Source organism: Syzygium oleosum, unplaced genomic scaffold (assembly GCF_021117445.2).
Source record: "Syzygium oleosum isolate NSW1041296 unplaced genomic scaffold, Sole_v2.1 Sole_v2.37, whole genome shotgun sequence".
In the NCBI taxonomy this organism is placed as follows: Eukaryota; Viridiplantae; Streptophyta; class Magnoliopsida; order Myrtales; family Myrtaceae; genus Syzygium; species Syzygium oleosum.
The window spans coordinates 2,917,505-2,939,068 of record NW_026607521.1 but is presented as its reverse complement, the minus strand read 5'-3'; the positions used below and the strand labels follow the sequence as shown (position 1 = coordinate 2,939,068).

General features: G+C 39.9%; 2 protein-coding genes and 1 pseudogene across 8 annotated transcripts; 2 read left to right on the top strand and 1 right to left on the bottom strand.

Annotated features, from left to right (window-relative positions):
• The first annotated feature begins 1,475 nt into the window (after window positions 1-1,475).
• Window positions 1,476-5,580, top strand: LOC130135704 (ribulose-1,5 bisphosphate carboxylase/oxygenase large subunit N-methyltransferase, chloroplastic-like; annotated as a pseudogene).
• Window positions 5,581-6,762: 1,182 nt separating this feature from the next.
• LOC130135703 (uncharacterized) lies at window positions 6,763-12,229 on the top strand. Its single transcript, XM_056305296.1, has 8 exons — window positions 6,763-7,063; window positions 7,902-8,114; window positions 8,187-8,378; window positions 8,494-8,696; window positions 9,725-9,803; window positions 10,196-10,331; window positions 11,571-11,666; window positions 11,871-12,229. The coding sequence occupies exons 1-8, from the start codon at window positions 6,959-6,961 to the stop codon at window positions 11,939-11,941; spliced, it is 1,095 nt and encodes a 364-aa protein (XP_056161271.1). The 5' UTR covers window positions 6,763-6,958; the 3' UTR covers window positions 11,942-12,229.
• Window positions 12,230-12,763: 534 nt separating this feature from the next.
• Window positions 12,764-18,672, bottom strand: LOC130134466 (indole-3-glycerol phosphate synthase, chloroplastic-like). 7 transcript variants are annotated; one of them, XM_056305550.1, is made up of 11 exons: window positions 18,457-18,672; window positions 17,072-17,320; window positions 16,117-16,377; window positions 15,850-16,026; window positions 15,289-15,363; window positions 15,105-15,149; window positions 14,849-15,013; window positions 14,293-14,371; window positions 13,760-13,842; window positions 13,526-13,594; window positions 12,764-13,139 (listed from the first exon to the last, which is right to left on the bottom strand). In XM_056305550.1, the coding sequence occupies exons 2-11, from the start codon at window positions 17,240-17,242 to the stop codon at window positions 13,056-13,058; spliced, it is 1,209 nt and encodes a 402-aa protein (XP_056161525.1). In that variant the 5' UTR covers window positions 17,243-17,320; window positions 18,457-18,672; the 3' UTR covers window positions 12,764-13,055. The 7 variants fall into 7 exon arrangements, with proteins under 7 accessions (XP_056161525.1, XP_056161521.1, XP_056161520.1 ...); XM_056305546.1 differs by having other exon boundaries at window positions 18,449-18,662; XM_056305545.1 differs by having other exon boundaries at window positions 18,453-18,662.
• Between the last annotated feature and the right edge of the window lie 2,892 nt (window positions 18,673-21,564).

Here is a 21,564-nt window from a genome sequence, read left to right as displayed (position 1 = left end):
GTGGGTGCAGTCTGAGAATGTTCAAGGTGCATGTTCTTGAATGAAACTCGCTCGACTGTATCCATTGTCGACTTGGGCTGTGGATGCAAAATAGTCGAGTTCATGTGTCGGATTGTGTTGCCATTGGACAGCCACTGTGTACTGTGTGGAGACCTCATGCGGTGGCTTCATGAGGAATGGAAAGTATCGTGGTTGTCTGTTCTTGAGTCGGATTCTTGTACCTGCTTTTGTGTCTTTTGATGATGGACGTCCTACGACATTTTTTATCCATGGACTCCCACTGACTTCTCATGTTCTTGCAACTTCTTCTGACAACGAGTGTGTAATAGAAGATGCTTTTTTCAGTTGAATTACTCTATCTATCATGGGTCGGAAAATTGGGATTGAGGACGTTCTCTCTTTTGTTTTGACAAACTAAATGCTTTTCTGATAAAACAGGAAAAACGAACCCGAAAGACCGATTTTCGATTTTACTTCAAATGAAATAAAAGCCGGAAAAGATTTTTGCGTGACCGGGTCCTTAGTAACGAAAGAAAAAAGAAATGAAAAATTGACCGTCGATCTCAGTAAAACACTAACTTCACATGTACCTTTAAGGCTTGAACTACTCAACGATTTTTCAACATAACCTCATCTATAACAAATAAAGCAAAATTATCATTGCATTCATATCTGTCACGAGATTGAACACGTTGCTTGTCAATATCAATAGTCACAACAACCGTTGGCTCTACAGGCTTCACGAAAAGGAAAGTATGCTTGTTGTTAGCAACAATTTTTTATTAAACATTGGACTTTTAGCAGGTTCAGTTTACTTTTGGATGTGCGACACGTGTACTCTTTAATAATTCTGTGATTAAACCCGTCCAACGATGAAGGCGTAGAAACATTTTTGTAGTGTCAGTGGACATAATAGGATGATATCAAACCAATATAAGTTATTATTAATAACAAAATGCTTTCCGAATCATCGATTGAGCGGCTCGTTCAAACTATATATATATATAAGAGATGGTACACATCAATAGCTCGAAAAAGGACTTTTTATTCGAAATGAAAATATGAGAATAGGTTTCGGACTCGATAAAGAACGTAGATTTCGTTCGGTTCGAACCACTTTTTTTCTTTTTCCTTTGAATTTTTTTTTTTGCCATAATTCGTGTCAAGCAACATTTTTTTTATTATTATTTTGCCATACGAGAATAATTAGGGATCATTATTATATCCACTTACGACGTAATTTATTTTTCCACGCATTTATCGTTAGGTGTAAAAATGGGCACGGACTAAACAAAAAAAAATAAAAAATGAAAAATCTAATGTTTTTAATTGAAATAAAAGTATTTTTTTCCCATTTTCCTATTGGACGGTGCTTCGGCGATACGAATGCTTTCCCGCGAGTCACCAGCAACCGCTCATTTCCTCTTCTTCTCCCCTCCCTCAGATAAGCTCTCTCTCTCTCTCTTCTCTCTCTCTACATCTGATCGGCCATGGCGGGAGCTGCTGCTGCTTCCAGAATCTTCCAGACTTCGCTCCTCCCGCCCTTCTCCCCTCCGCTCAACAGCAAGGCCTACAAGCCTCGCTCCCTTCCGCCGCCGCTCCCCGCCCCGCCCCTCGCTCCCGGCGGCGGCGGCGACGGTGGTCTGCTCCGCGCCCGCCGCCGCCGCCAGGGCGTCGGAGGCGCAGCGGATCCCCTGGGGGTGCGACGCCGACTCCCTCGAGAACGCGTCGGCGCTGCGGGGGTGGCTGTCGGACTCCGGCCTGCCGCCGCAGAAGATGGCGATCCAGCGGGTCGACGTCGGGGAGAGGGGGCTCGTCGCGTCGAAGAATGTAAGGAAGGGCGAGAAGTTGCTGTTCGTGCCTCCTTCGCTCGTGATCACCGCGGACTCGGTAAGGTTACTGTCGCCGTTGCTTCGGTATTGAGAAGAACGTGATCATCCCTATTTACTGTGTATTTCAAGGAGAGCGTCAGAAGCTTTGAAATTTGATATACAGTGAGGGTAAAGTGAGCAGGTCACGAGCTGAGCAATTTCACGTGAATTACGTAGTTTTGGCATGAATGGCTTGCCTTTCATGCGTCTGAGAGATGAATATAATAATGGGGTACGTGAAACAGAAGAAAGAAAGTAGATAATTTGCTCTGTCTGGAAAGCGATTTGTCGGGTGCTCTTTTACATGGTATTAGATCAGGTTAGGTGTTGGATCCGATTTATTTAACTGTCATGTCGTTCTAGAGTAATGAATTGGGCACCAATTTGGCAGAGGCTGTTCACAAATTCTTGTTTGGAAGTTTGCGATGCTCATTCATTACTTGCTAGATTCATTAATCAAGAAATTTTGTCTCTCTGCCTGTTTGCTTCGATGACGGTAGGAGTGGAGCTGCGCAGAGGCTGGCCAAGTTTTAAAGAAAAATTCAGTGCCAGATTGGCCGTTGCTTGCTACATACTTGATTAGCGAAGCAAGTTTGATGGGGTCTTCTAGGTGGAGCAATTATATCTCGGCTCTCCCCAGACAGCCGTATTCACTTTTATACTGGTAGTTCCTGCGCTGTTTTACCAACTTACTTACAAGTTCAATAGCTCTTGTTTCTATTTTCTCGTTTCAATTTATTTGATTAAGGATCTACTCTCAGTTTTTAATTTCAGGACGCGTGCAGAACTGGACAGATACCTAGAAGCATCACAAATTAGACAACGAGCAATTGAAAGGATTACTAATGTCATTGGAACGTAAGCTTGCCCTTTGCTTTGCCATTAACATTGCCATATTTCACTGTGATGTTGTTCTACTTGATTTCTGAGATCATGATTTTCAAAGGGTGGATGCTGATATCGATCTCCTGTGCAGATATAACGACTTAAGGTCCAGGATATTTTCCAAGCATCCTGAATTATTTCCTGAAGAGGTATTTACCTTAAATAAGTGTTGATATCCTAGAATGCTGGAGATTATTTTAGAAATATTTGGTAGCGGTAAACCTGCATTTAGTAATTTTTTGCCAAGACTTATAGACTTCCATATGTAATGTCGGAATTTGTTGACATTCAATATTGTAACTAGCATGTAAATTCTATTTCTCAAGTTATTTATCTGGTCCCGGATTCTCTTTTGTAGAGATTCCGTACTTGCTATAAGCAGGTTCTTCTCTTACCCTATAGTCATTGAATTACAGGTATATAATTTGGAGACATTCAAGTGGTCATTTGGCATTCTTTTCTCGCGCTTGGTAAGGAACTCTCAACAGCTCTAAGACATGTATCACCAAAATGACTTTTGCCTTTCGAGAATTACGTGTGCCCGTGATTCCTACTGCTGATGGATTGTTCATACCAACTGTTAATGAAGAACTGCAGTTACATTGCTGTAGGAAGAGGACATGACAGAAGGATGGTAGAAAGTAGTAACGTCCTATATAAAGAAATGGTCTATCATCTATATTCCAATGGATGTTTAAAAAAAAAAAAAAAAACAAGAAGTAATCAAGCCATCATTACATAATCTGTCCGAGTGCATATTTGGCTAGTGAGTGTTTTTAACTGTTTCTGGGATGAGGTGGTTAAAACAATGACATTTGATTTTAACATTGCTTTCAAACAGGTCCGTCTACCCTCAATGGATGGAAGGGTTGCATTGGTTCCATGGGCAGATATGTTGAATCACAGTTGTGAGGTGTGTTGATCATTCTCATGTCAAGCTATATGTTTTGTTTAGTGGTTGATGCTTAAATGGCAACCTCTGACTGGCCTAGGTCGAAACTTTTCTGGACTATGATAGTGCATCACAGGCAGTTGTCTTCACAACTGACCGGCCCTATCAACCAGGCGAGCAGGTAACTTTCTACAACTCGAACTGTTTTAAGAATGAGATGTGGAAGTCTTCTGATTTCTTGGATTGGCTTTTGCAGGTTTTCATATCATATGGCAGGAAGTCTAATGGAGAACTCCTACTGTCTTATGGGTTTGTTCCTAAAGAGGGCACGAACCCAAGTGATTCAGTAGAGATATTACTGTCACTCAAGAAATCCGACAAAAGTTACAGCAAAAAGCTAGAAGCTCTAAGGAAGCATGGCTTATCTGCGTAAGTAATCTAATTTTGCTACATCAATTTAATTTGCTCGACATCGACATCTGGTTGCAACCCCTGAATCACCTGCGACTAATATTTTGTTAGCATCCTGTTATATGCGATTTATGTACTAACATCAACATCCGATTGAGGCATTAAGGTTGATTTACCATTAGTTTTGATGTAATTGCGCATCTATGTCCTTCAGCATCGTGCTATACAAATCTTGGTCCTTGATATTTATTTTACACCATGTTTTGAGAAGCAAGTTATCTCTGTCTTGGCAGCTCCCAGTGTTTTCCCGTACAAATAACCGGCTGGCCGGTAGAGTTGATGGCATATGCTTATCTAGCTGTTAGCCCGCCCAGCATGAGCAGTCAATTTGAGGAGGTAGTTAAGTTTTGCTTCGAGAAATATAATTGTCATATTGTTATATTTTCCCTATACAGCTATTATCTGTTTGCAGTTGGCAGCTGCAGCTTCAAACAAAACAACAACAAAGAAGGACATGAGATTCCCTGAAATAGAGGAACAAGCATTGCAATACATACTAGACAGCTGTGAATTGAGTATATCTAAGTACTCCAAATTCTTGCAGGTGAACATTCTGCCTTTGGGACTGAATGTGTGCAGTTTGTTATATCTTGCATCAATTTTTAAACTGTGCCAATCTATAGTTTCCTCGTCTTGGAATAGTTAAATCCCACCTTGATCAGAAGTGATAACGTGACTATCGACCTTGTTGCTTCTTTCTTAATCTAATGTTTCAGGAGAGTGGGTTGATGGATTTAGACGTGACTTCTCCGAAACAACTCAACCGAAGATTGTTTCTAAAACAGTTGGCAGTAGACTTATGCACTAGTGAGAGAAGGATACTTTTCCCGAGCTCAATATGTAAGGAGTCTAATGTGCATCATTTGCCGATTAGTTGCATCTATTCTGTGTGATATATTCTTATGGCAGCAATGTCTGATTTGTCTGATTTGCCAACGGTCATCTTGGTCACTGTTCTGTACAGATAACATATGTGTGATATGGCATACGTATATTTGCAGCCATAAATATCGCTTTCCATGCTTACCCAGTGTGGCTATTCGTTTCAGATTCTGAGAAGAAGATTGAGAGATCTAAGGAGCGGCGAGCTGCGAGCTTTGACAATATTTAATGGGTTCAGAAAGCTCTTCAAATGAGTATGTGAGAAAAATGGTGATACTTCAAAAGGTGAACTCTCAGACTTGTTGAGATCTCAATGTGACCTCAGATCAAAATCTGACTTCGGCGTCAATGGAGATATGAGGACTTCGGCATCAACTGAGGTCAAGCAGGGATACAATCATCTTACTGTCACTCTATAAACTTTGATTGTACTTTTAGATTGCGAAGTATGGAGAGGATAGCAGATCAGGTGTCTCGGAATGTCATATTGCAACTGATGTTGCCTGTGCTGTTTCTAACTATCTTTTGCTTTTGAAATTCTAGATCAGACAGAGAAACGCTCGATCTGTCATTTTATGTTTTGTTTTGTTTTATTTCTGAAGAGATTATCGTCCAACACCTATTTAGAGTACTTTGATCTTGAATATCTAAGACTCTTATTTGGTTCAATGAGGATGATAGGAGGATAAATCTTTAATTTTTGTTGTTATTAAATCTAGCAAATCTCCACTTTTGAGGTTGAAAACTGGTTGAGCAGAGTGTTCTGAAATGAACTATGAACTCCCCATGATTCCATCCCGATAAACATATATGGCCATGCAGCATCGAGGCGTGCGTAATTGATGAAATTTATAGGTCAAGCTCTCAAAGTTTAACATTTATAAATTATTGAAACAGTTAGACATTTGAGTCAGTTACTAATGTTCATTTGATTGTTTCCTCACCGACTATTCCAATAATTCAATAGCAACGTCTAATAATTCACCGACTTAGTTTCATGTAAGAGCTGGCAAATTAAAGCTCTGCAAATAAATGTTGAAAAATTATTAACGTACTTAGCAATTTTGAAAATAATTAGTAAATTCGTGCAAGAGTTGGTAACTGTAACATGCCTTTAACTTTAACAAATAAATGTTGATAAATTATGGGGACGGATGATGTTGTCCAAACAATCTAATATACGTTAGTAAGTGGACTCAAATAACAATTGGTAAATATTAAGAAGAGTTAGTTGCATGGACAAGTTGGCAAATTGTGCAAATAAATTTAACTTCTTGGTGACTTTAACCAATAAATTGAAATGGTTGGCAATTTCAAATAATCAAATAAACATTAGCAAAAAGACTTAAATAAGAGTTGGTTAATTTACCATGCTGGTAAGCTTGCACATAAATGTCGATAATACATTCAAATAAGAGCTAGTAAAGTTGAAACTAATTGGTATATTAACATGCGAAAAGTTAATAATCACCCAAATTAAGGCTCATGGTTTTCTAAATCAAGTAATTTAGTAAATTTTATTGCATCAATAAATTTAACAAATAAATATTGGTAAATTATCGAATTGTTTTTTGACAAAAAAAAATATTGTTATGTGGACTCAAATAAATATTGGTCAAATGAACTATATCGACAAATCATCAAAATGTTTCGGATCCAATTAATAGGTTTAAAACCTTTTTTGGTCAAAAAATATTTAAGATTGAATTGCCATAAATACAATATGTTTAGGATTTCTCTAGAGATTTGCAAAAGAAAGTTTCAAGGGAGGGGGGAGCCGACAAACGGAAGAAACCTAATAAAACTGCCGCCAAAGCAACGCTCGAAAACTGGGAAGTCTCAAGTGAAGCGACTCCTAGTCCGACCAAAGTACCGAGGAGTTACAACGACCCGAGTACGAGGAGGATTCTTGTCCGAACCCACTTCGAGCGAAGCGAAACCCGGGCGCTGAATCGATATGGCTCTTTGGATGGAGAAGGGGTCGCAGCCCCAAACCGAGCGCGAGGCCGCCGACCTCGACGCCATTGCCGCCCTCAAAGAATCCGCCGCTCTCGAGCTGAAGGTCAGATCATCGCTTCCCTCAGCGGAATTCACGGTTTTTTGATGCGTGTAGCGGTTGCCCCTTTGCAAGTTCGCGTCTTGTTTCGCACCCATCACTCGACTTCGACGCCTCTTTGGCGCCGTCTAGACGTGCCGTATCGTGCAACAATTTGGCTCCGCGCGAGTCTTTGACGGATGCTTTTGGTGAAGTGGATTGGTTGGAGCGCGAATGGTGTGATTTCAGTTGTCAATTCGATCGGAAGTTCGAAACTTGGCTGACTTTCCTTTTTTTTTTCTATTGTGGGCCTGCTTGTGGGGGTAGGAGACTGTACGCTGTGGCAACTTAAATTGCTCTGTCAGTTGGTAACCATGTGAATTTCTTTTACATTGAGTTAAATTGTCTGTGATATTGCCACCTTCTTGATCGGAATACTAGTTGGATTCGTCGAGATGATGTGCTGTAATCAACAGATAGTATCGGTCGAGCTACTAGGTGTTAGGAACAGGAACTGGTGCTACATCCCTTATCGGGTCATCAGTACATGAATGTTGTGCTATGTTGGTGTGCCTATTCAGTTTGTAAGGACTGGGTTCTTTATATTGATGTAGAGCGACTTCTCTATTTATGTACGTTTGGCCGTCAAGATGCAGGAGTTTAAGTGCAAGTGCGCTTTTTAGGGGTAAGTTCATTGAGTAGATGTTGACAGGAACTGTTTTACTGATAGGTTAGTTGCACCTTGGGACTGCCAAAACACTGTCATTAGATTGATGCCTTCATCCATAGTTCAGACACTGTTGCTACTACCGCTTTTGAAAAGCAGTTTCTTCGTGTCTGTTTCACTTGTCCATTTGCTTTGCAGGAGAAAGGTAATGAATATGTCAAGTTGGGCAAGAAACACTATTCGGATGCTATTGATTGTTACACGAGGGCCATTAATCAGAAAGCTCTAAGCGACTCTGAGAATTCAGTTCTTTTTGCAAATAGAGCACATGTCAATCTGCTTCTTGGAAATTATAGGCGTGCTCTAACAGATGCCGAGGAGGCAATTAATCTGTGCCAAGCGAATGTTAAGGTAAGTCACCTACAGTTATATTCCAGTTATGTTGACTTTGTGGATCTTAAGGCATGATTGTGCATGCTATAGGCTTTTTATCGAGCTGCCAAAGCATCTTTGTCACTGAATCTGTTGAAAGAAGCCAAATTGTATTGTGAACATGGGCTCGAGAAGGACCCAAGTAATGAAGAACTAAAAAAACTTGCAAGGAAAGTCGAGTCCAACATAATGGAGCGCCAAAGCCATGAAGCCGAAGTTTCCAATGCGGTGACAGTAGCTAAGGTAGGCATCTCAAATATCTTCATCTGTACTTGTTCCAGGAAAATCTTCATTTTTTTACTGATTGTTTTACGTTATGTTTTTAACCTCTATGTCTTGGTCTTGGAGAAATTCTTAGGGCCTTGTTTCTGCAATTGAGGCACGCAAATTGAAGATGGGGAAGGCGATGTATCGAGAGCTTACTGGCCTGAAAAAGCCTGTACTAGATAAAGATAACATTCTTCACTGGCCAGTTCTCCTTCTGTATGCAGAGGTCATGTCCAGTGACTTCATTGAGGACTTCTGCGAGATTGACATGTTCTCAGCTCATCTTGACTTAATATCCTTTTCTTTTACATGATTTTTTACTTGACAGTTTGTTAACTCGATTTGCCATCACGTGGCAAAGTCTATATCCATGATCAGTTGCATGTTTGAGATAACTGCGTTTTATTTCCATCACGTGATTTCTCATTTGGATTCTGATGCTAACACGTGCAACCTCCTCCTGCCATCTGTGTTTTTGGTCTTCTGGACCATTTTCGGTAATGGGTCCTCAAAGAGATTTTTCACGTAGGATTAATGAGTTAGAATATCTCCATTGACTCTTGATTACGGATCGGTATTGTTTAAAACACATAAAAGGTTGATAAGAGTCTGTTATGAGATGGAGAAAAGACTTTGCAGAAGGCATTCATACTACTGTTGTGGTGAATTTACTTTGGGATAGCACTTTAAATGGAGTAGACAACGATGTACAATTACACTGGATTCTTAGAAATAGCAATTTAAAATGGTCAGTAGTTGATACAGGCATCAAATGCTTAAGGGTATTATTGATCTCATAAACCTTAGGATATAGCTCACAGTGTTTTGAGATCAGGCTCCTTTCCTAGCTAAACTTGTCATGAAGTCTTGTGAGATCAGGAACCTCTTCAGCGCCCTTCACATTATTTTCTCCCGAGTCAGTGTCCCTTGTGATTAATTGGTCTTTGCTGAATGCTGATCAGGGAAGAGGGTAGCGAAAGATGGAAGAGAGAAGGCTTCTATCAGCCCTTTTACTTTAGAAAAAGTACTTTACCTTCTTACCAAGAATTCCATCGAATTTGAAGAGAAAACTGGAGAATTTGTCATGGATTGGACAGTAGTCTGAATCAAGTCACCTCCGTGACAAATTTCTTAGTTGTGACTGATCTATAACCGGTTCTTAATGTACAACTAACATAATGAGATTGCAACGTGGGAGATTTTAGTGGTGCAACCGTCTTACAATCAGAGGGTTCTTTTTCCCCTTATCACCCCTGTTTGACAATCAGAATTTTGTGATGCGAGCACTTCCTTCATTGAATGTTTCCTTAACATTTGAACATCTTCTCAGAGGATTCTCCTCCATTGCCATGGGATACAGAAAATAAGTACACCCATGATGCTATTGAGATGTACTATGAGGTGAGCCGCTAAAGATTCTATGGTTAAGGTTGATACTTGTTCATCTTGTGTCTCTCATGAGTAATCTTGCCATCTAGGTCAAAATGCTTTTTCATTGTTTACATAGATTGATTCTCTACATCTCTGTTACTTTTTGTCGGTCATGTTATCGATGGATTACTTCTGAGCACAACGCAATGTTCCATACTAGAGGTTTGATCTTAGGAAGATGCTGGGAGATGGAAAAATTTCCACTATACTGTATCTACACCCTCGGGCAGAAGTGTTGGCAATAGTATACTGCAGATATATTGGGAGAGATTCTTCCATCAGTATCTTTTCCTTGAGAAACGACATGCTGCCTCTAACTTTATTGTGGAAGATTAATACAAGAGACTAACTTTGGTCTGCAGGCTAGTTCTGGAACTTGTCTGTCAACTGCAAAACTCCTCCAATATTTTTTAGAAGGTACTGCGGGTGCTAATGTGGAACTTCCATATGAAGATGAAAACGCTACAGGCAGTTCTTCTAGTACCACACTCTCTGCTGGTAGAGCTTCTCTTCGCTGAAACTTTCCTGTAGTGGTGCTCTTATTTTTCCTATTAGATTAGTTGCTTTGCAACACTTGACTTGAACATGTCTCTTACCGTTGGACTTTAAGAGTCTTTTAAGTGTAATTGTTTTCCCTATAGAAATATTAGGTACAAAATAATAAAACAACCTCAAATGAGGTTTTCGGATGCTTGGCCAGCATGAAAGGTTTTCATCAAAGAATAATTCGAGGGATTTCCTCTAAACATCTAGAAGGGTAGGTCAACTGATTGTGTGGGCCTCTCCATTGGTTATGTTGTTTATGAACATCAATCATTAATACTTTAGGACAACTTGCGAAGATGAAGCCATACTTACAGGCTCCTTTGGTATGTACTAAATTTTCTTATTTTAAGAGATTCTTAATTGGCTCCTGATTATTAAGTAGAATGTAACTAACTTAGATTGATATTTGGTTTTGAGATGAACATGAAGTCCTTCATGATCTTTGGGAGGATGATTTGAAAGACACCTGTGATTATCTAAAATGTGGGGAGATAAGTTTGAAGCTTAATGTGAGATTGAGAGTCATCATGAAGCATATATTTATAAGCTGGGAAAACATCTGATAGGAGACAATTAGCAGTAAGGAGCCTTAAAGAAGCCGGTTAAGTGAAATAAACCTTCAATGGCTGCTTTTGGGATTTATCAGGAGAGATGGAGGAATGCACTTCATGGGTTTGTTGGAGAGGCCAGAGGGAGTTTTTGGGTGCCGCTGAAGCAAACAGAAAACGGGTGGACAACTTGCGTTAGTTATCATATTGGACATTGTTTGGTGATAGTTGAAAGTGGTTACGTCTCATTATTTCCATGCTTGTTGGTTCATTGAAGGGTGAAGCATGCATATTCAGACCAACTGACTTCAACATAACTCGTTTGGGTCATTTACTCTTACTATTGAAGTTATCTTTGCTTTTGAACCTTTATGGAGTTAATGGTAATAGTCTGTTACCAGAAGTATAGTATCTGATTATCTGATGTTGGTGGCTTTCACTCATATTTGAAGTGATCTTTTCTCATGATTTGTTTAGTGCTATTTAGGAATGTAGTCTCAAGTTCATCTTATTTTATGGAAACGCAGCTTTAGATAGTTCATATGTTCCCTCTGTTGAGAAAATCTCAGTTGAAAGAAGTAGAGCTCGTCTATACATTTTATGTAATGCTTAATTCCCATCTATTCTCTGGGCATATTTTCAGGTGATGACTCTGGCAATAAGTGGATCAGAGTTAACGAGAAGAGAACACTCCATGATGTTTTGAGAGAGTCTAGATTCATTATTCCGGGAATTCCAGGTGCGTATTTATGACCTGTTTGTTTCAAGGAGTGAAATGTACTTTGGTTTTCTGGCAGAAACGGAATAAAATATGAAAAGAATCTAGATGACCTAAAATGACTTGCAATGATTGTAATATTTCTACCGTCATCTGCACTTCACCTCCCTAGCGAAATCTTTCATTGTTATCTCTTCCTTATTGAATGTGGTGGTGGCTGTGCAGTGTTCTTCGTCGTTTCCAGAAGGTCCAGCTTCTATCGAGTGTTCAAATCTGGAAAGTGGAGTCCACAATGATGTTAGGTGACCATGTTTGTTGTATCTTTGACAGAACTGTTTTCTTTTCCGCTTTTTTTTTTAATCAAAATGAGTGTGAGCACCACAATTTCTTATTTAATTTATTCATAGAGAAGAGGAACATATCCAATATACTAGCAGGAGCAACAGAGATCACATAAATGTTTCTGATGTTACGTTTAGTTAACATTCTGTAAACTATGTATGACCTTTTACCCTTTTGTGAATAACTACCAACTTCCAAAGGAGAGAATAATTTCTTTGGAAAGGTGTGGAGGGTAAAAAATTTAGATGACGATGGCAAATCATCAGCTCTTGTATATCTATGCGACAAATTGAGCCAGGCACAAAAACCATTACAAGTTGAGTGCATCTATATGGCCACTTTCTATTCTTTACCCATCACTTATTTTACTACCGTGTACTTGTTTGGACTGGATGTTAATACTCCAAAATCAGTGTCTGCCAACTCAAGAGAATGCATCTGAAAAAATTGGAGGGCCTTCTCATTTGGACATAAAATGAGTGGTAACACGTGCAATCTTTGGTCTTTGCTTTGTCGTTGAAGCGTCTGTATAATTGGTGATTCAGCAGTTGATGACTTATGATGATATACGTTAGAAGCATCTTTACATCATAAATTCTCCATACGGAATGGGGAGCCGGTGTGATTCCTATTTCTCAACGGTAGGCAGCCTAGACATATTTTTTAAGGAAGTTTGGCAAGAGAGAGAGAGAGAGAGAGAGAGAGAGAGAGAGAGAGAGAGAGAGAGAGATGCGTTCACAGAATGCGAAAATACCATGCTCATGCACTCGTGTACATGATGCTCGAGATGGAGCAAAGGCTACCATAGAAATGGTAGATTATTGGCAAAATTGCGCAAAACGCTCAGGAGAGGTTCCCAGTCTATCAAATGGAAATAATTATACAGAATGTTTATTGCGATGAACTCGGACCTAAGATGTCATCTCCTACCAGTAGATATTTGAATACAATGCTCTCCTCCATTTCTTTGCAAATGAGGAAGCTTAACAATGACCTGCAGATACGTCAAACAACAGTTCGCTTAGCGCATCCACGGCATGCTAGCTCCATTTTAACTTTGCTCTGAGCTCACAAGGAGAGGTCCTTCCCAAAAAGTCCTGCAATTCCCTTCCCGGGATCACTTTGCTTCACAATCGACTCCCCAACTAGGACCTGCAAAAGTAATATGAAAGTCCATCAAATCACCTGCAGCTCATCTGAGAATCATGTCTGGAAGTGTGGAAGTGTAAATTTGTAACGTTTATAATTCTTATATCACAAATAATTTCTTTGAACACAGTTCGGTACATTTATAGGTTGACCCGTTCCCCAATGATGGAGTTAATCTCATCATCCTCCCTTCAAGTACCATCAGATCCATCAAAACTACAACCCAAATGAGATGGTAGACAAAATGGAAAAAAACAGGAGAAAATTATCACTTGGGATTGGGGCTACAAATGATAGACTGACTTGACCACGAAAAAGTTCTTGCTTAAACAGCAAAACATGTATTTTGGGCGGGAATGAAGGAAATGCAGAGCAGATGCAGTGCTTACCGCCTTAACACCGGCTTCTTGTACATAGGCAATGTCATCAGGAGTAAACAGTCCAGACTCCCCAACAACCTTAAGGTTCATAATTATTGAGAAAGAAGATAGTTAGAGAGATTTAAGATCAGGCAAGCAACCGTTATGACATACAATACTTCCACCAATATGAAAGGAGACCAGAGGGGATTTGCTCTTTCTGCTTTGCAGCATGAAAGAAAATATAGTAGGGGGATGCCTTACAATTATATCCTTCTGACGGATTAATTGACCACGCTCTCCAAGAAGAAGCTTCTTTGTGTTGCTAATATCCACCTCAAATGTTTCTGCAAACAAAGAGGTCAAATCAATCATAAATACTAGAACGTGCAGGCGGTCTCATCGAATTCTACACCCCTCCAATATGATATCATCAAATTGAACACCATCCAATCTCTGGAGTAATGTCTAAATCCTGATTCACTTCTCATGGAGAATATATATTGCATTTGAGAGGAGATATAAAAATGCAGCTGAAGGACATCACTCTCTCTGAATGTGTTACTGCCTCCTTTCTTCTTTCTCCTTGCTAGAATCATTTACTATGTATTTTTCTCTTTTGTCGCAGTGGCTGTCCTTAAAATTCCAAGCTTATTCATTGGTTTTACCATCAATGATTCAGTTAGAAATAATAAACTGAAACTAACTAGTACAAAATTGTTCTCCCCTGATACTCACATCACATAGAATGACTAATTAGTTTAAAAGCTATGTCATCATATATAAGAAAAGCCTACCCAGATTGCGGTTGTTGATACCAATAAGCTCGACTCCCTCTATTCCAAGGACACGATCCATTTCCCGCTCATCATGCACCTATAAATAATTGCAATTCTTGTCAGGAAATAATTTGACCACATCGGAGCTGAAGTGAACCACCTGAATTAAAAGTCCAAGGCGATGATCCGACTAATACCTGTGTTACTAGGTATGGGACATAGATCACAAAGGACTAATAAAAGAGAACATCACAGAAGTTCCAATCACCAATAAAATGAGATGACTAGAACAAGGCATAGGCCTTCTGGCTAGATTATACCTTACAGATTTGCATATAAGCGTCGCAAACTTTTGAAGGATATGGTACGACAATAGGTAAAAATTTAATTTTAGAAGGCATCATGAGTTTTCCTAAGCTAACTTGCAACCAGGAGAGCAAAACTAGTTTCAAATGAGATAAGCTGACTCTGAACCAGAAGAGCAAAACCAGCTTGAAATGAGATCAGCCAACTCTCAACCAGAACAGCAAAACAAGCTTGAAACTAGGAAAAATACAAAGAGAGATATTCAAACCTCAACAAGAGCAGCCAAGCCAAGCATCTTACAAATCTTAATCATGTATCCGATGTCAAGGTCAGGCAGCACAGCTGCAATCAAAAGAATGGCGTCTGCACCTTTTACTCGAGCATAGTAGATCTGCCATGCATCTACTATAAACTCTTTGCACAGGAGAGGGCACTGCATAAATTATTTCATTAAGACGATAAGCAAAAACGAACTTCCTACTGATGTACCTATTCAAGAAGATAGCTTATCTCCAGGGGCAAACCTTTATTCCTGCACTCCTTATTGCTTCTAAATTATCAAAGCTCCCCTGGATTGGCCAAATTAAAATGAACAGGCATATATCAGCCACTGCCGTCAGTCGACATATCTATTATTTGCTATTCATATTGCTAATACTTATGAACATTAAAATGCTACACCCAAAGACAGTTCACCAACATGTTTACCTGAAAATACTTCTCATCAGTCAAAACACTTAGACATGCTGCCCCTCCTTTTTCATAAGCCTGAGCGATTTCAACCTGAAAGAAACATTTGCCAACAATAAATCGTTTCAAGAGATACTAACAGCCACTACTATTCGTCAAATTTCAGAGCCAGATCGCTGCCACAGCTTACCATACACCAGTAACGTCAACAACAATTAAGTACTTTCCCATTAAGTGGGATTGGTCGCATTGATTCTTTTCTAATCAAGGTATGTCTGTGCCAAATCCTCTGTTGCACAGCTGACGTCGAGTATTCTAGGGAAAATTCTCATGAAAAACGATGGAATTAAACCTATAGCGGCTTAGCTATGAATAGTGGATACAAACCAAGGCTCCCCAAAGCCTAAATAGGTGATAGATATCTGTAACTGGAAATGTGACATTCTCCTATAAAGAGATGAGGACATATCCATTGTCACCTAGCATACATTGTTACATTGGTATGACTTTAAGTAGGGTCACTTACAAATCTGTAAATAGGATAGGGATGTCATTAATACAACAGAACATGCGACTTACTGGATCAAAATCTTCCCTCAGTACTCCTCTACTTGGAGAAGCCTTTTTAACTTCAGCAATCAAACCTGGAAGTCCTGTACGCTCATGAGCAGCTTTAAGAGCTCCAACAAAATCTCTAGTCGCAGGAACATTTTGAAGGAATTTCTTAAGCACCCCCAGGGGTCGCTTTCCCTTCAACTGAAATTAAAAGCATAAGAAACAACTGATCACAATGAATCACCAATATTGCCTGCTTGATATACTACAAGAAAAATGATAATGAATTGCCTGTGAGACTTCCTTTTCCTTGTGCCATATGATCTCCTCCAGAATATTTCGAGGAGTGTTGCCTTCATTTTGCAATCGAAACTCAAAGGGCCCAACATAGTGCAAGGGAGGTCCAGTTGGTGGCCTTCTTCTAATCCTGATCCCTTGGCTAGCAGCTACTTCATTTTGGTACATCCCTAATTCCCAGTCCTTAGCATTAAGAGAATTTTCTTGTGATTCATTAGCAGATACAACTGTAGCAGATATATCACTGGTCTCCGACTGCATAGAAAAACAGTATATGCCTTTGCTGATGAATGCTATCATAGAAGTTAATAAGATCAACTATTTTGGAAAGATGATGAAACGAGCTTATAGTTTCCATATCAAGATGCCTATCTTGAATAGTACTGCAAATTACATAAAACTGAAGCACGAGTTCAGCGAAGATCTTCAAACTTTGTTGCTTCTATCATGAACACAAGCTAGCAAATGAGATAGGTGGTAAACATGGTACTTTCAATAAACAGTTGATGATCACAAAGCCGAGGAAAAGGTTGATGCCTTTAAAGGAAATATGAAAAGGTTGATGCCTTTAAAGGAAATATATCAGGCTTGCTATTTAACTCGAACAGCCATAATTTTTCTCATAGCATTTTGTTACTGAATCAAATGCTTGATATGTATCATAGTGCAGACATAACATGTGATATGTATCATAGTGCAGACATAACATGTCAATTCACCAAGACAAGATAATGGAGCACAAACACTCTACCAACAGCATTTATTTACTCAAATTATGCCCACATTGACTCTGCCTAGATCCGAGAAATTGAGCAGAAAAGTTCTTGATGCATATTCCAAAGATAAGTTGTGCTAATTCCCAAAAGTCATTAAGCAGGTAAAGCCAATTCGAAGATACTGGTTATGTAATTCTACCATAGAAACAACAGAGTTGGAAGAGAATATCAACCTGTTGAGCTCGGATACAGCTGACAGAGAGCTTACTTTCCTTGGCATGAAGGTTCATTGCAGCAATTGGAAGTAATTTACAGATTGATGACTTTGTGGGCCTGTGCATGAGGGAAGGTACACCATGAAATGGAACCCTAGCCGTCGCTCGAAAAGAAACTAACCCCTCCATCTTCTTCTTGATTTGGCTTTCTACCTTTACTTTCCAATGACTTTGTTGTTTGATTTTGGGCCTAGGCAAAACTAACTTCTGCCATAAAGAAATGAAAGAAAAAAAGAAAATTTCATTCTATCTATACAACCAAATAGTAGGAAATTAGGAATGACTTGTTGACCTTCTGGCACAGAACATGATTTTCTTTCCATGCATAGGTTTAATGCATGACATGAAAATTCAGTTCATACCCAAGTACACATGCAACTGAAAAAAGTTTTCGCAGGTGTGGGTATGAGATCACACAGTATTAGACTGAGCCACAACTTCTTGAATACTATTTAATATGAACTAAAGAGCATACATTGGCATAATAAAAGTTTTGATATAACAGGGTAATGTACGAGTTACATGATAAAAAACTTCTAGCAAATGCAAGGCTAATACCCACTTAGAAGGTTCCCTGTGGTGACAAACGGGTAGGTCCTATAAGCATTTGACTGAAATGGCCCATTTAACTCACATCTACATATTCAAACAGATACAACCTGCAGAGCCTTATCGAAACCAACCCAATCCAACCCAAAGCCACCCGATTTGCTCACATTTTAAGCATTTGAGCATATCAACACGCCAACCTATTCTGCTATTGCACTGTCTTACAGATAATGAGTGTAGAAATTATATCCGGGAAACCACCTTTCTATTGGAAATTAAACCAAACATTTGGCGTGCACACACGATTTTCTTGCATTCACACGCTCTTTTATCTTGGAAATACATTCACCGCACATATCAACAAACACATCTCCACATTCGCAGGTACAATACTTAAAAGTCACCCTTTAATCCAACGAGCAACCAACACACTATCAACTGAGTCCCAATAATGGCAAAATTCATAAATCCTTCGCTTAAGCTCGCTCAATCACTAACCAACCAGCAATGGTCACGGAACACTAATTCGATTGCTGAATGCACTCTAGCTTTAAAAGAGCCATTCCCACCACCACTTTTGTGCTGCTGATAGCTAAACGGCAATCACCAGCCACCATTTGCCAATAAAGTTTCGAACTTTAATCATGCCCAGGAGATTCCGATTAATCACACACGCAGAGTATTCTCTCACGTACTTCAATCACAACCTCTGCTATCAAAGAAACCAAAGAAAGAGAAAAAGAAAAGCCAAATTGGAATGAAAACTTGGAAGAACCAGAGCAGGACATACCCACCCTCGAGACAGCTGCAGATTCTGCGAAATTCGAGCAAGATTTCCAAGCCTCAACGATTGGTTCACGAGACGAGCAAGCGACCGGGAGCGCTCGGTTGCGCTCTTCAATACAGAAGACGGGTGTGTTCTTCGGCGACGGCAGGAGAGTTTCGGGCCGTATGCTCGCAACAAGCGGAGGGAGGGAGGGAGGGAAGAGAGCTGCAAAGATTAGGACACGAATTCCGTCTCCTTTAAGCACTCATCCCCATCTCATGACAGACGATCATAGTCACATTACAGGGAAGGCAAATAATGATAAATTAGCAAAATGGGAAATAAGAACCCTGTAGTAAATGGAAAATTCCAAATAATGACACGAAGTATTTTTATTTTCTCAAATAAGAGTTTGAAGTAAATTTTGTGTCAAATAAGAATCTGAAGTGTCCTCATTTTTTTCAAATAAGGGCTTAAAGTAAATCTTGTCTCAAATAAAAGTATGAAGTGACTATCTCAATCTCAAAAATGGGTCTAACCTCACTAAAATCAAGGCATTTTTGTTTTATAATTATTTTTTATTTTTTTTCCATTTTTTCTTTCTTTTGTTTCCTTTTTTTTTTCCATAAAAAACAAACTAAAAAAAAGCTAAAAAAAAAAAAAAAAAAACACACAACGAGAGGGCTGGCATCGCTCGCCTGTGGCCATCGCCCTATCGCCGATGGGGCGACGGCAATGACCAGTACCTCAGTGAGAGCCGGCAACCCTTGTTGACTAGAGGCGAGGGACCGGGAGAGGGTTGCTCTAGCGAGGGTTGCTCTAGCGAGGGTTGCCGGCGACCTCGCCAGTCATTGTCGTCGCTCCACTGGCGATGGGGTAGCAGCCACATGCGGGGAGGGCTGGGCTAGCCCTCCCACTTGTTTTTTTCTTCTTCTTTTTTTAATTTTTTAATTTAATTTAGCTAAAATTCATGTTAAATTTGTTTTTGGATGAAAATGCCTAGAAATTTTGGTTGGCCGGCGGGGAGGCTTTTATTTAAAATTGTTATAGCCACTTTAGGTCTTTATTTGAGAAAATAATGGCACTTCCCTTATTTGGAATTTTTCCCGTAGTAAATGACGGGGATAATTGCAAAAAAAGGAAAACACCACCAAAAACCCTAAACTATGCCACTTGTGACAAATTTACCCCAAACTTTTTTTTTGTGACACGAAAAACCCCAAACTATATCACTTGTGACACATTTACCCCACAATACATTTGTCCATGGACATTTTCGTCTTTTTCTTTTTTTTGTTTTTTCTTCCTTTTTTTTCCTTCTCTCTTCCCCTCCGCCGTGGTTGGTGGAAGTTCGGCAAGGGCAGCCCTCGCCCGACTAAAAAGTTCGGGGTAAATTTGTCACAAGTGGCATAGTTTGGGGTTTTTGGTGGTGTTTTCCCCAAAAAAAATCACAAACCTATCGTATTTATGTCAATTTAGTCCCAAACCTTTTAATTGTGCCAATTTAGTCTTACATTTTTCAAGTTTTGTCAATTGAGTCAATTAGGCTAATTTTTTTACCGAAATGGACGCTGATCATCTTACGTGGCACGGTTGAAGTTGACGTAACAACTTTGTTTAGTTTTTTAATATTGATTTCTCTTATGTTTTTTTTTTTCACTATGGGCGGCGAAAGTTGCTAGAGCTCCGCCGACCATTAGGCTAGAGCCACGAAGCCCTCATCGGCCGCTGGCGGAGGTTGCATCTCTCGTCTAGATCTGGGAAAGGCCATCGCGGCCGTGGGCGAGGCAATGGCGAGGCTGGGTGAGTATGGCCCTCGCCCAATGGCTGACGAACTACAACAATCCTTGCTGACCACAATAAAGAAAAGAAAAGAAGGAATAGAGAAGAAAATAAAAAAAGAAAAGAAAAGAAAAAAATTAACAAAAAATTCGGAAAATATTAAAAAATTAAAAATTTATCTATGTCAGTGTCGGTTATGCCACGTAAGATGGTCGATGTCCATGTTAGCGTTTTTTGGTCAAATGGACTCAATTGGCAAAATGTGAAAATGTTGAGTACTAAATTGGCACAATTGAAATATTTGTGGATTGAGTTGACATAAGTGTAATAAGTTTAGGAATCTTTTAATAATTATCCCGTAAATGAAGAGTGAGAAAATGCGAATTAACAACAGGAATTACAATTTCAAAAACTCAAATCATCATTTTTCAGGATCAAAAAGTACTTTTTACTTATTTGTTGCTTATTTTCATCGAACGTGCTTGGATCATTTTTTCTCTTTTCGTTTTCAAATTGTAATGAAAATATATCGCCAAATATAATTTAAAAAGATGTTTTCTCAATTTAATTGGGACAAAAGGCAAAACCTTTTAAGTCAATCGAAATCGTAGCAACTCCCTTAAGTAATACTTTGAGTCGAACCAAGCGTGTCATATCTTTCATTAGATGCACATTTCTAGGATTATATCTCAGTGAGAAGGGGCATTCGCTCGACCTCGCATATTAGATTTGGGGGGGAAGAATAGCAGAAGTGCCAAAAGTTGTGTACGGAGCTCACTTTGGTGCCAAAAGTTTCAAACGGATCACTTAAGTGCCAAAAGTTTACGCCGGCGATCACTTAAGTGCCAAATCGGAGAAAAAACGATCACTTAAGTGTCAACGGCAAGAAATTCCGACCAAATTTAATACGTGGCTTTTATATTTAAATTTTAATGACACGTGGCATTTTCACGTGTCTAATTCAATTTTTTAAATATTTTTTTCTGATTTTTTTTCTTTCTTTTCTTTCTTCTTCTTCTTCTTCTACCATGGTCGGTGGCTGGCCACCGGCCACCGGCCAAGGCCGGCCTCGCCAGGCGTCGCCTTCCACCTGGCGAGGCCCGGTGAGGCAGTCGTGGCCTCGGTGAGGGCTGGCCTCGCCGGATCTGGCGAGGCAAGCCCTCGCCAAGGCCACGGCGGCCTCGCCGAGGAGTCGCCTTCCTCCGGGCGAGGCCGCCGTGGCCTCGGCGAGGGCTGGCCTTGCCGGATCTGGCGAGGCGAGCCCTCGCCAAGGTCAGGCGGCCTCGCCGAGGCATCGCCTTCCTTCGGGCGAGGCCCGGCAAGGCCGGGCATGGCCGGTGGCTGGCCTCCGGCC

Coding starts and splice junctions, on each gene's coding strand:
- LOC130135703 (XM_056305296.1), top strand. CDS start 6,959: ATGGCTCTTTGGATGGAGAAGGGGTCGCAGCCCCAAACCGAGCGCGAG. Junction 8,115..8,186: donor TGTGCCAAGCGAATGTTAAG/GTAAGTCACCTA, acceptor TGCATGCTATAG/GCTTTTTATCGAGCTGCCAA. Junction 10,332..11,570: donor TAGTACCACACTCTCTGCTG/GTAGAGCTTCTC, acceptor GCATATTTTCAG/GTGATGACTCTGGCAATAAG.
- LOC130134466 (XM_056305550.1), bottom strand. CDS start 17,242: ATGGAGGGGTTAGTTTCTTTTCGAGCGACGGCTAGGGTTCCATTTCAT. Junction 13,843..14,292: donor TATCAACAACCGCAATCTGG/GTAGGCTTTTCT, acceptor CTTTGTTTGCAG/AAACATTTGAGGTGGATATT. Junction 13,595..13,759: donor TCCGTCAGAAGGATATAATT/GTAAGGCATCCC, acceptor ATGAACCTTAAG/GTTGTTGGGGAGTCTGGACT.